General features: G+C 42.1%; 1 protein-coding gene across 1 annotated transcript in view; it reads left to right on the top strand.

The window, feature by feature from the left end:
* Window positions 1-995: 995 nt before the first annotated feature.
* The window catches only part of OXSR1 (oxidative stress responsive kinase 1), a 104832-nt gene continuing 91941 nt past the window's right edge, over window positions 996-13886 (top strand). The window contains exon 1 of the mRNA XM_047740475.1: window positions 996-1127. Within this exon, the coding sequence (XP_047596431.1) occupies window positions 1058-1127 (70 nt within the window). The 5' untranslated portion in view covers window positions 996-1057. The remainder of the gene's footprint in view (window positions 1128-13886) is intronic.

Here is a 13886-nt window from a genome sequence, read left to right as displayed (position 1 = left end):
TAAGGTGACAAAGAAGGTGGCGACAGACGCTGCAGAGAGCATTTCCGCCTTGTAAAAGGTGTCGTCAAGGGGCAAACTTCCAGTTCCATTGCTTCCCACTGCTCAAGGCCTTTCTTCGTGGGCTGTTGTCCACACCCCAAGGCTACCACACCCAGCTGCGCCCTCCAGCTTCTCCACACCCTCCGAGCCATTTGCACGTCTCGAGGGTGTGACGGTTACGCCGTGACATCACTCCAGGAAAAGGGCTAAAATAGCAAGGTACTGGCGATCTTCGTGCGGCCCTGGCGCCAGGAAGCGCGCGAAGAGTCCGGAAGCGGGACTAACTTTGACTGACGTCCATACCCACCCATTGCCTTTCCGATCCCTTCTCAAACAAACCAATAACTGAGACGACGGAGACGGCAACGTGCACCAGCCGCCAGGAGTGGCTCCGCCCCATCCATTGGGTCGTCTTTTGGTCGCCATGATTAGTGTGGCTGCCACTTTCTTGCTACTTTGGGCTCTCTGGCTATCTGATACCCTCTCTGAATTCTTTCTTGAGCCTTTGTTCCCTCTCACTGTCAACTTCCACTTTCCCGGGATTCTTGCTAGCGCGGTGCCTCTACAGCCACACTTGAGATGGCGGCCGGAGGCGGGGCCAAGGCGGGGCATGCCCGGCGCGGTGACGTCAGCGCGCTGCGTGTCGGCAGGTGGAGGGAGAAGGGAAAGTTTGGCCCGTGCGTGGGGCTGGGGTGGAGGGCGGGACAGAGGGGTTGGGCCCAGGCGAATACCCTGTCGCTGCTGCAGCGGAGGCCGAGGCCGGGAGCTGAGCCGGGCAGGGAGTGCCGGTCGCGGAGGAGCAGGAGGCGAGGTCCGCCGGAGCTTCAAGCCCCCGCCGCTCTACCGCGCGGTGACCCCGCGCCCAGACGCCGTCCGACCCGTGGTTGTTCCCGAGGCGGTTGGTGGGGGCGCGGCGGCCGCGGCGGCGGCGGCGGCGGCGGTTGGGGGTGGGGAGAGGCGCGGCGAGGAGACGAGAGGTCAGCGAGTTTGAGGGAGGATCGCGAGCCGTGCCGCCGTCATGTCCGAGGACTCGAGCGCCCTGCCCTGGTCCATCAACCGGGACGATTACGAGCTGCAGGAGGTGATCGGTGAGCGCTGGCGCCGCTAGGGGGGAGGCGCCGCGTTGGGCGGCGGGTGACACGCGGGAACGTGGGGACCCGCGGGAGCTCGGGGAGCCCAGGACTCACGGATACTCGTGGGCGCTCGTGGGGCCCGGGATTTGTAGGGCGCGTGGGTGAGGCTCTGGGTTTGTGCAGCGCGTGCGAAGCGGGGAGGGGATTTTGTGGCGAGCCTGTGAGGCCGGCGGGATGGGGTTTGAGCGGCTCGTGAGAGATTTAGGTAGTGCCAGATACTTGAACCTGAGCGATAGATGGGTTTGGGAGGGGAAGAAAAGTGCAGGCACAGGACAGGCCTTTAGCAGGCTCTGTGAGAAATAGGCTGTTGGAATTGTGGGCACAGCCACCTATTTGGGGGATTGTGGGACGGGGGCTTTAGTTCATTCCCGCGCGGGTGTGAGATCACTTGTGTGCCCACGAAGTGCCAAACATTACTGGGGTGGAGCTGGGGATTCTCTCCGGATGAAGCTGAAGGTACCGGGCACCGAGACAACGTAGGCACAACTTCCCACTCTTTGGGAGTGACTTTCTGGTCAGAGAGGTAGACATTGAATAACCAGACAAATGAAAAGAATTTCAAGGTTTGGCAAGTGCTAGGAAGGAAATAAACAAGATGTTCTGATAGAGAGTGACCTGAAGACCTAGTTAGTGTGATTTCAAGGAAAATTCTTTTTCGGAGGTATTGACATTTAAGTTGAGCGCTGAAGGATGAGTCGTCTTCGGATTCCAGGGAAGAGTTTTCCCTGCTGAGGGATGAGGAAGTGCAAAGGTCCTGAGGAGGGAAAGAGCTTGATGTGTTTCAGGACCTGAGGGAACACTGGCACGGATAGAAAGGGGATCTTATCAGGCTTAGTAAGGATTTTGGAATTTTATTCTAAGTGTATTGGAGGGCTTCAGGCAGAGACAGGACGTCATCTGAGGGATCTGGCTGCTGTGTGGAGTGGATTTGAGGTCCAGGAATACCAGTTGGCCGAGACCAAAAATTGCACAAAGGTGGATTGTAATTCTCAGGCACAGTGATGGGGGGAGGGTGGGGACTTGGGATGAGGGGAGTATTTGTTGGACAACAATAATCCAGTGACTTTAGAAATCAAAAGGGGGTGGCTTTAGCTACACAGAAGCTCAATCTCACTGACATGAGCAGACCCCTCTGTATTGGAGGAAGGAGATTGTCTGCTTTGCTAGATCAGCATCCTGTCCTAAAATTAGTTTTATAACAAAGACTGGCTGAAAGCTCTTTAGCTGCCTTAGAGGTGTGTTTATTGCAACGTGGCTGTATTTCAGAGCATCTTTATCTCATGTATATATATAAATATATATATTTTTCTTTTTTTGCCTCTTGTTTCAAAACAAATCTGGGCTAAGTTTTATCTGAAAGAAATCACATCTTTTTCCTTAAGCCACATCGTGGGTGTCCTTTCTGGATATTTGACATACACTGGTTGGTTCTAAAGACAGCTCGCTAGGTGTCTGTCTTGATTGATTGCTTCTGGGTCCCTCAGTCAGTTTCACACTGAAGAAAGAAATTAAGTGAGAGATTTCAAAATGATGTCTGAAAAGTAAAGAAAGGGGATCCTCATCATTGTTTTAGAAGAGAGTTTTGCTTCCTTTTTGGGAAGGTATACATCTTTCTGTGGTCATTTTTTATGCCTAGCCATTAAGGTGGCATAGGGTTCTAGATATTTAAAGACTTATTAATTTGGGATTCTCAAGCCAATAGGGTGTCTGTAAGTGGGCAAAAGAGAGTCTTAGTCCTCTGGGATTGGGTTAGTTTTCATCTCATTCTTAAAGTGGGCCATGCGTAAAAGGTTACTCCAGTGTGATTTGACCATCTTAGGTTTTTTGTTTTGTTTAAATTTTTTAATTTTTTAATAAACATATAACGTATTTTTATCCCCAGGGGTACAGGTATGTGAATCGCCAGGTTTACACACTTCATAGCACTCACCATAGCACATATCCTCCCCAGTTGGCCATCTTAGTTTTAAAAGTAACTTTACTGAGGTATTATTTACTGCTATAAAATTCACCCATTTTTAAGTACAAAATTCTGTGGTTTTTAGTAGATTTACTGTGGTGTGCACCAGCTAGCATAATCTAGTTTTAGAATATTTTCATCACCCAGTAAGATCCTTGTGCCTGTTTACAGTTAATCCCTGTTCCCATCGCCCAACCCAAGGCAACCACAAATCCTTCTGTCTCTATAGGTTTGCCTTTTCTGGACATTTTTCTGTAAATGAGATCATAATAACATATTGTCTTTTGTGTTTGGCTTCTTTCACTTCGCATAATATTTCTTCATTTGTAAAAACAATTTTACTGGGTTATAATTTCTATACCACAGTCCACCTGTATAAGTGTACAATTGTATAATTTTTTAGTAAATTTACAGAGTTGTTCAATCATCCCTACAATCCAATTTTAGAACATTTCCATCATTCCAAAAAGATGCCTCATGTCCATTTCAGTCACTCCCTGTTCCTACCCCCTGCTGCAGGCAACCACAAAACTACTTTCTGCTGCTATAGATTTGCCTTTTCTGGATATTTCATGTAAATATAATCATATGATATGTGACCCTTTATGGTGGTTTCTTTGACTTGCCATGTTTTCCAAAATTCATCGATATTATAGCCTGTTACCAATACATTATTCCTATTTATTGGATACCACGTGATGAACATTGGCTTGCTTCTGCTTTTTGGCTATTTGGAATAATGTTGTTATGAGCATTCACTCAGCAGATCTTCATGTGAACATGTTTCCTTTTCCTTGTGTGGAATTTCTGGGTCAATGGTAAATTTATGTTTAACTTTTTAAGAACCTGATAAACCTTTTCAAAATGACTGTCATTTTTCATTCCCACCAGGCATGTATGAGGGTTCCTATTTATCTTTGTCAGCTTTGTTGTCTTTGATTATAGCCATCCTAGTGGGTATGAAGTGGTATCTGGTGGTTCTGTTTTGCATTTCTTTAATGACTAATGATGGTGAGTGTCTTCATGTGCTTATTTACTAGCTTTTCATCTATCTGCTTTGGTGAAATGTCAATCAAATGTTCTGCCCACTTGGGTTGCCCCTGGGTTATTTTCTTATTGAGTTATAGGGCGTGTGTGTATGTGTTCATTTGGTTGTCAGTCCTTCACCTGATACATGATTTCAAATATTTCTTCCCCTGGTCTGTAGCTTGTGTTTTCATTTTCTTAATAGCGTCTTTTAAGGCAAAGGAGTTTTGAATTTTGACAAGTTTTAATTATCCCATTTTCTTTATTGATTGTACTTTTGGTGGCGTATCTAAGAAATTTTTACTAATCCAACTTCACAAAGATTTTCTTTCCTGTGTTTTCTCCTAAGTCTTACAGTTTTAGCTTTTACATTTAGACCTCCAAGACATTTTGAGTTGAATTTTTAAGGTATGGTGTCAGGTAAGATGAACCATCTTGTTTCACAGATGAAGACAGTGGGGGCATAAAAAGGTAAAATGACCTTCTAAAGTCATAGAGCTAATTACTGGCACAGCTAATACCTGTGTCCGACTCTCCTGTTGCCTTATTCAGCATCCTCATTCTATGTAGAAATTTGATTTCTATGTAGAAATTTGATTTCTGAAAATTTAAGTAAAAAATTTAAGGGAAATATTCTTACAATGAAGGATTAAGGGAAATATCCTTACAATGAAAGATCAAATAGGAGCAGATATTTTGAAGGTGACCCTTTTGGATGTAGTAGAATTTTTCTTTTGTGTATCCTATTTTAGTTTTAAATGTCACCCCCTCATTTGTAAGTTCCTGAAAGTTCCTAATATCCTTCCATTCCACTCCCAATAGGGAGGGGAAAAATTTTTTTTCCTTGAACTGTAGCTTACTATATATTATTGTAGATAATGTATTATATCATGATATACAATACACTATATAAAATAATATAATATTATATTATATATGTAATGTTATAATAATATAGCCTCAACAAGCAGGTGTTTTTTTTTAATTAATTAATTTATTTGACAGAACGGCAGGCAGAGGGAGAGGGATAAGTAGGCTCTCTGCTGAGCAGGGAGCTGGATGTGGGGCTTGATCGCACGACCCTGGGATCATGACCTGAGCTGAAGGCAGCCGCTTAATCAACTGAGCTGCCCAGTCACCCAAAAGTCGTGTACTTATTCTGGATTTGCTTCTGTGCTGAAATGTTTGGAATAAATGTTTGGAATAGTATTTTGAAATAAGCTATAATCTTCAAAATGAATCTTTGTGATTTCTTCAGATTACATGTCATTTTTTCAGGAAACACGTGATTGGCATTCAGAAAAAAAACATTTGGGGGATCATTTGAATTTTCTCTTTTCAAAGAATTGTATTTTAAGGCAGTGGTTAAGTGATGCCTCCTTTCTGATCAAAGCACGTGCATTTATTTGAATGTAATTTTTTTTTTACACTTTCTACTTAGCCTGTGATATTTGTAGGGTTGGTGCACCTGGGTGGCATAGTCAGTTGGATGTATGACTTTTGGTTTTGGCTCAGGTCTGATATCAGGGTCATGGGATCGAGCACCTTTTTAGGTTCCATGCTCAGAGCAGAGTCTGCTTGGGTTTCTGTCTCCTTCAGGTGACACTCCCCCTCACCCCCCTTCACCCTTGCTCTCTTTCTCAAATAAATCTTTTTTTTTTTTTTTAATTTTATGTATTTATTTGAGAGAGAGAGATTGAGTGAGAGCACTAGCCTGGGGTGAGAGGCAGAGGGAGAAGCAGACTCCCCTTAGCAGGGAGTCTGACATGGTACTCTGTCCCAGGACCCTGGGATAATGGGTCATGGGATCATGACCTGAACTGAAGGCAGATGTTTAACTGACTGAGCCACCCAGGCATCCTGAATAATTTTCTTTTTTTTAAAGATTTTGTTTGTTTATTTGAAAGAAAGAGACACAGCGAGAGAGGGAACATAAGCAGGGGTAGTGGGAGAGGGAGAAGCAGGTTTTCTGCTGAGCAGGGAGCCTGATAAGGAGCTCAGTCCCAGGACCCTGAGGTCATGATCTGAGCCGAAGGTAGATGCTTAACGACTGAGCCACCCAGGCATCCCTATCCCTAAATCTTAAAAATATACATATATATTTGTAGGGTTAAGTTGTTTCTCACATTCTGTTTCGTGTTCTTTCTTTCTGAGAAAATCCTATAGTGAAAAGAAAAATTCCCTTCCTAGAAAAGCATACAAATTGGGAATTCAAAGGACTTCCTTTTGAAGAATTGTATCATCTTAAGCATACTTTGGCAAGATTTGAAGTTCTTTAGTATGATTACTTGTAAAAGGTGTTAGTAGTATTGTCAGTATCGCTTACTCACCTTTTCAGTGTTTTTGAGCTCCTTCCTAACCATTATTATTGTATTAGAATTTCTGACCAGGTGTTGTACTGTATTTGACATATGTTGAAGCAGCTGGAAGAGTATGGTCTTAAGGTTGTGCTGACCTAGATTCAAATTCTGGCTTTACCTTTTTGTTACCTATGTGATCTTGGGCAATTTATATAACTGATTTTAGTTTCAGCTTTTTGTCTATAAAATCGAGATAATGGACTTAAATCATTGGGACTGTTATGTAGATGAAGCATAATTTTGTAAGAAAATGTTTAGTTTGCATTGAATACTTCTTTTTAAAAAAAATTTATTTATTTATTTGACAGAAAGAGGTATCACAAGTAGGTGGAGAGGCAGGCAGAGAGAGAGAGGAGGAACCAGGCTTCTCCCTGAGCAGAGAGCCTGATGCGGGACTCCATCCCAGGACCCTGGGATCATGACCTGAGCCGAAGGCAGAGGCTTTAACCCACTGAGCCACCCAGGCGCCCCTCTTTTTTTTTTTTTTTTTTTTAAAGATCTTATTTATTTATTTGACACAGAGAGAGAGAGATCTCAAGTAGGCACAGAGGCAGGCAGGAGGGGGAAGCAGGCTCGCTGCTAAGCAGAGAGCCTGATGGGGGCTCGATCCCAGGACCCTGAGACTATGACCTGAGCCCAAGGCAGAGGCTTAACCCACTGAGCCACCCAGGCACCCCCACATTGAATGTTCCTTAACATAATAGTTTTTGTTATCTCTTTTTTCTCCTCCTTATGTTTTGTAATTTTTGATATTACCATGAAATATGAAATACTGTGTGATTTGTTGTAATGCTTAATGGAACATTACTGCATCTTTTTTTCCCTAGATCTTTATTAAAGTTTAGATGGATTTCAGGATTTACGGTGGACATGATAGTATAGCTTCATAAGACCCTGCCACCTGTGATATTGTCAACAATATGGTATGATGGCAGATAGAGAAAACAGTCTGGCAGTGGCTGTGCCATGTGCCTTTTATTTTTCTACATCTTGAAAAATCCCCGTAAGTATTCACTGTTTACCTTGGATTAGATTTAGAAAATTGTTCATTAAGATCTGTTTTTAGGGCGCCTGGGTGGCTCAGTGGGTTAAGCCGCTGCCTTCGGCTCAGGTCATGATCTCAGGGTCCTGGGATCGAGGCCCGCATCGGGCTCTCTGCTCAGCAGGGAGCCTGCTTCCCTTTCTTTCTCTGCCTGCCTCTCCATCTGCTTGTGATCTCTCTCTGTCAAAAAAAAAAGATCTTTTTTTAAATAAGGTATGATTTACCTAGCTTTGATGTTTGGTGAGGGCAACTCATTAGCTTTATTTATTTTTTTTTTTAAGATTTTATTTATTCGACAGAGATCACAAGTAGGCAGAGAGGCAGGCGGGGGGCGGGGGGGAAGCAGGCTCCCTACCGAGCAGAGAGCCCGATGTGGGGCTCAGTCCTAGGACCCTGGGATCATGACCCGAGCTGAAGGCAGAGGCTTTAACCGACTGAACCACCCAGGTGCCCCCATTAGCTTTATTCTCTACCTTCCTCTCTCCTTTTTTATTTTCTTTATTCACTAGCCATACATTTTGATGTCCGAAAGTAATGGTTGTCAGTTCCAGGTTGTCAGATTCCAGGATCTCACCTCTAGCCTCCATAAATGTGAAAGACATGCTCTATCAATAAAATGATGCTTAATGCTTAGTGTATTTTCTCCCCGTGGTTGGGAGACTTCACTATGGTGATATTATCAGTAAAGGCCAGTGTTGGGCCAACAGATTCATAGGGCTGTATCAGGTAGGGCTTGCATTGGCTGCATGTGATGGATAACATATAATAGTGGCTTAATAAAGTACCTTTTTCCCCTTCTGTAACTGGAGTGGCAGCCTCTGTGCCCTAATTAAGCACGCAGGCCCCTAGTTTCTACTCCACTGCACTTAGCACGTAACTCTCATTCTCATAGTTGCAGCATAGTTGTACTCCTAGCCTCATTCTTGTGTTCCAGGCTGGAAGAATATGGCAAAAGGACAAAGGCATGTGATGACTGAATTGGCTCCCTTGCAAAGAACTTTCTTTACTTGAAGCCTTACCCAGTGACTTCCATTTCTAGTTTATTGGCCAGAACCATGTAACTTGGCCATTTGCAAGGGAGGCTATGAAATAAAGCTTGCTGGGCACATTATTACTTCAAACAGAATAGGTTAAGGTTCTCTTATTAAAGAAGAAGGGAAAATTGTATGTTGGATAGGCAACTAAAAATGTTGGCTTTGGTGGGTTTTTTAAATTAAAATAGTTAAAATAATACATTACGAGTAAATAATTTAACCATAGTAAACAGTTAATAAATGTTAGCTTTAAGGAGGTAGTTGCTTACCGGTTAAGAGCATGGTATTGAGTCATCATGTATTTCTGGTTTCTAGACCCATCTCTGCCTCTTACTAGTTTATGATCTAAGTCTTATTTTTATAATTATTGTATTATATGAAAAAATTGAAATGCAAGTAAAGAAAGTTTTCAGCATAGTACTTGGCACGCAGAATAAGTGTTTGATAGATGTTAATGCTCATGATGGTAATAATGAGCTCATGCCCATGAAGACTGGGCCATTTTTGTGTTTGCTCTGCCTTAAATGAGTAATTTTTTCCTTGAAAATATGTGTCACTGCTTGGCCAGTTCATCTAGTCAGCAAGTATTTATTGAACTTCTGTTGTGTGCCAGGTACTGTTCTGGATGCTTGGGATACAGCAGTGAAATCCCTTTGGGATACAGCAGACGTAAATCCCTTTTTTATGGAGTTTAGAATCTAGTGGCAATAAAGGACAAAAATCAAGCAGGGAAAGGGGTTGGAGACTGCTAGGGTAGAGGTGAGTTTTTGTTTGTTTTGTTTATTTTAGAGAGATAGAGTTGTGGGAGGGGCAAAGCGAGAGAGTCTCAAGCAGACTGCACTGAGTGCAAAGCCCAACCAGGGCTTCATCGCAGGACCCTGTGGCTATGCCCTGAACCCAAATCAAGAGTCAGAAACCCAACCCACAGAGCCACCCAATTGCCACTAGAGGTGAGTTTAAAATAAGTCAGGGAAGCCTCACTGAGCAGATGACATTTGAGAAAAGACCTGAAGGAGTTGGAGAAGTGAATATTATGGTTATCTGCAGGCGGCTTGCTCCAGGCAGAGGGAGCAGCAGAAGTGAATGCCTGGAAGTGGAATAGAAGCATGCTCATGTGACTAAGGAATAGGAGGCAAGAGTGGCTGGAGCAGAGTGCAATGGGGTGAGGAGGCAGATGGGAAGAGACCAGAAGAGTAAGGCGGTACGGTTGCATCGGCCTGACCATAAGATGGGGTGAAGTTGTAGAAGTCATTATGGGTACCTAGCTTTTGCTTTGAGTACGAGTGAAAATCATTACAGGGTTTTGAGCAGGGGATTAATATAACTGTGTTTCAGAAGGATAACTCAGGCTTCTATGTAGAGAATAGTTTTGTAAGGGTGCAGGGGTGGAAGGAGAATTTATCCAGTGGAGAGGGGTAGTATTGGAGGTGGTGAGAAGTAATCAGATGCTGGATATAATATATTTTGGAATTAGAGAGTTGCCATTGGTTTAGATGTGAAAAGATTCTAAGCGTTTTGGCTGGAGCATCCGGAAGGATGGAGTTACCATCAGTTGAGATGAGAGATTACCAGAGTGAACAGGGGACAGAGAGATGATTCATTATAAAACCATCATGCTGTGTGAATAATTACTTAAAGCATATGGCAGTGTGTCTTATTTTCATCTTTGTACGGAGAGAATAGCATGATTTTCATGATGACTATTCTTACAGCTGTTTTACCAGTTCTAGGAGCTTTAATTTTCAACATGATGCTGATAAGAGAAAAGGGTTTTCAAAATTGTAATTTCTTTATATTTTCCTTGATTTAGGTGACAGTGCCTTAATCATCCTTCAGAATGAAGAGTCTGGCCTGGCTTTTTTTTTTTTTTTTTAAGATTTATTTATTTATTTGACAGAGATCACAAGTAGGCACAGAGGCAGGCAGAGAGAGAGGAGGAAGCAGGCCCCCTGCTGAGTGGAGAGCCTGATGCGGGGCTCAATCCCAGGACCCTGGGACCATGACCTGAGCTGAAGGCAGAGGCTTTAACCCACTGAGCCACCCAGGCGCCCCTGGCTTAGTTTTTTAATTGAATGCAAAACCTTACTAAAGAACACTTTAAAAAAATTAAAAAATAAAATAGAAAAGAACACTTAAAATCTTTAGAATATGTATGTTATAATGATGGCTGGCCAGAATTTGGAGGAAATTTATCCTCAACTGATTTTATTTATTTTTTTCCCTCATGCTTAGGAATAATATCCATTTTTAACTTTCTTTCTTAAATTTCTGGGTCTTCTAAAGTGGCCAGATACTAAAAATTTTTTTAGTCCTCCTCATGCCTTTGGGCATCTCCTTTTCTGTCTTGAGGGATGAAGTTACCCAATTTGAAGAGTTTTAGGAGAAAGGTCATTCATATTTTTGTATACTTAGTCCAGTCTGTATGTAATGCATGTTAAGACTACAGTTGAAGAGCTCACTAGGCGGGGTGCTTAGGTGGCTCAGTGGATTAAACATCTGCCTTTGGCTCAGGTCATGGTCCCAGGGTGCTGGGATCAAGTCCTACATCCAGCTCCCTGCTCAGTGGGGAGTCTGTTTCTCCCTCTGCCTGTCCCACCCCTAGTCTGCTTGTGCGCGTGCTCTCTCTCTCTTACTCACTCTCCCTCAAATGAATAAAATCTTTAAAAAAAAAAAAAAAGAGCTCACTAGGAGATGACAGAAGAGTAGAAGAAATGGGAAGGTAGGGAGTGATGCAGGGTGGATACACAACTGTGTAAAGTATTGAAAGTCTGAATTAGGGTGTATTATTGGAAACTGATTTACATTTTCCATTATATTCTTAATATTAGTCCAATGCTTAGTATAGGGCATTAGAGCAGTAGCTTTTACACTTTTAACTAAAATGTTCCTAAGAGATCTCTTTTACAGTTGAATGTGTATTTATACTGAAGTAAAAGTTAATACAAAATACCATTTACTTTTACTATGTGCCATGCATGCTGGTATTTTCTATTTGACTCTATTCACTCTAAGAAAAATGATGGTTGAAACTCTGTAAATTGACTTGTAGTTTTTTGTTTTGTTTTGTTTTCATTTTTGTTTTTTGCTTTAAGATTTAATTATTTATTTGTCAGAGAGAGCACAAGCAGACAGAGTAGCACACAGAGTCAGAGGGAGAAGCAGGCTCCCCACTGAGCAAGGAGCCCAAGCAGGACTCAATCCCAGGACTCTAGGATAATGACCTGAGCCAAAGGCAGCTGCTTAACCAATTGAGCGGCCAAGGCCTCCCTTGAATGGTAGTTTGAAAATTTTCTCATAAAGGAACATGCTTTAAAGGGATGAGTATTTTTAAAATTTGTATCTCTCTCTTTTTAAAAAATAATTTATTTTATTTTTAAGTAGGCTCCACAGCTAACTTGGAACTTGAACTCATGACCCTGAGATTAACAGTCCCGTGCTCTACCAACTGAGCCAGCCAGGGTCCCCAAAATTTGTATCTCTAATCCTGTGTTTTCAAAGTTTTTTAAAAAATTGGCGAATATGGGCGCCTGGGTGGCTCAGTGGGTTAAGCCGCTGCCTTCGGCTCAGGTCATGATCTCAGGGTCCTGGGATCGAGTCCCGAGTCGGGTTCTCTGCTCAGCGGGGAGCCTGCTTCCCTCTCTCTCTCTCTGCCTGCCTCTCTGTCTACGTGTGATCTCTCTCTGTCAAATAAACAAATAAAATCTTTAAAAAAAAAATTGGCGAATAGTTAAAATGATTATAAAGACATTTTAAAGGTATTCTTCCCTATCCTCTTATCTACATTATTGATATTTTCTGTGAGTAAATTTTTTTCTAATGAAGATAGAACATCATTAGCTGTTCTGAATTAGTGGTATTGAGTTTTTACTGCATTACCATAAGACTTTATGTTAGAACTTCAGAATATTTTTCAATTGCTGAATAATGTTTTGGTATTTGGGGAAAATAATATGAGGGTCAATGAAAGTGATTTATTGTTAGCATGGTGGAAATAGAGCCTGCAAGTCTCTTTTTATCATTAAATGTGGGAAATGCTTATGACTTTGTCTTTTGGCCTTTTATTAAATCACATCTTGCCTCTAGGGAGATTTTTTTTTTTTTTAAGATTTTATTTATTCATTTGACAGATCACAAGTAGGCAGAGAGGCAGGCAGAGAGAGAGAGAGGAGGAAGCAGGCTCCCTGCCGAGCAGAGAGCCCGATGCGGGGCTCGATCCCAGGACCCTGGGATCATGACCCAAGCCGAAGGCAGAGGCTTTAACCCACTGAGCCACCCAGGCGCCCCTCTAGGGAGATTTATTAAATGAGTGATTCTTTGTGTAAAAGAAAGGTATTTTAGCATGTAGACAATTATGATTGATAGTATCTCGTTTAGTGTTTCATTATTAATGAAATTAATTCTGTGTTTAATAATGACTAGGAATTAATAACAAACTCCCCAAATTGCTATGTCTGTATTTTTAATGCCAGCATGGTTTTAGTTTACGTATCATATGACATTAGTATGTTTAAAGCTAGTATTTCAGATTTTGTATAAATACACAGTAAATAATCAGTACTTGATTATCCAGGGGTAGAGTAACTGGTTTGAGAGTTAATGCCAGTTAAAAAAAATACCACTAGGTAGCACATTTGCAAAAATTAAAATGAAATGAAAAAGCATCAGGGAATACATTTACATATTAGAAGACATCTGTTATCTAGGACTGAAGGTACCCTGTAGAGGCCTCATTGTGTCTTCTGTGACTTGAGAATGCCTCTCATTTTAGCCTGACAGATACGTGACCTGCATGATTAGCGTCCTTCCTCTGGGGTTTCCCAGAGTGAGGCAGTAGCCTCTCATTGAAGGCGAGAGAGTTGTTAAATGTTCTAAAGGGATTCCATGAAGAAAGAACTTGAAAAGGAAAGGATGGGAGCGGGAGAATAGTTAATGCCAGGCCCTACTGTACTGCCTAATTCTGTCCCATACTCATGTGCAAAACAAAGGGAGTTCATTGAAGAAGCAGACTGCAAACTATTTCAATAGAAGCCTGTTGGAACCTTCTTATCAAGGAATATGTTAGTAGTCCTAAGCTTTTGTCAAAATAATTCAAGTACACTATTGGATAATGTCATTGAATACACATGTGTTCTTGAATATTGGATTTTATTTGGATTTTGCATGTCATGAGCTTTGTGCATAGTTTTGCTTAGTTTGTTATAGATGTAATTTGGGTTTATCTCTGTCAGTGTTGACTATGGCTGTGTATAGCTTTGGTCAGGGACTTTCAAATGGATTTTGGTATAACAAATT

The sequence above is a fragment of the Lutra lutra genome, chromosome 1, assembly GCF_902655055.1.
Source record: "Lutra lutra chromosome 1, mLutLut1.2, whole genome shotgun sequence".
Taxonomy (NCBI): domain Eukaryota; kingdom Metazoa; phylum Chordata; class Mammalia; order Carnivora; family Mustelidae; genus Lutra; species Lutra lutra.
The sequence above is the reverse complement of the archived record's forward strand: the minus strand, read 5'-3'. Positions and strand labels throughout refer to the sequence as shown.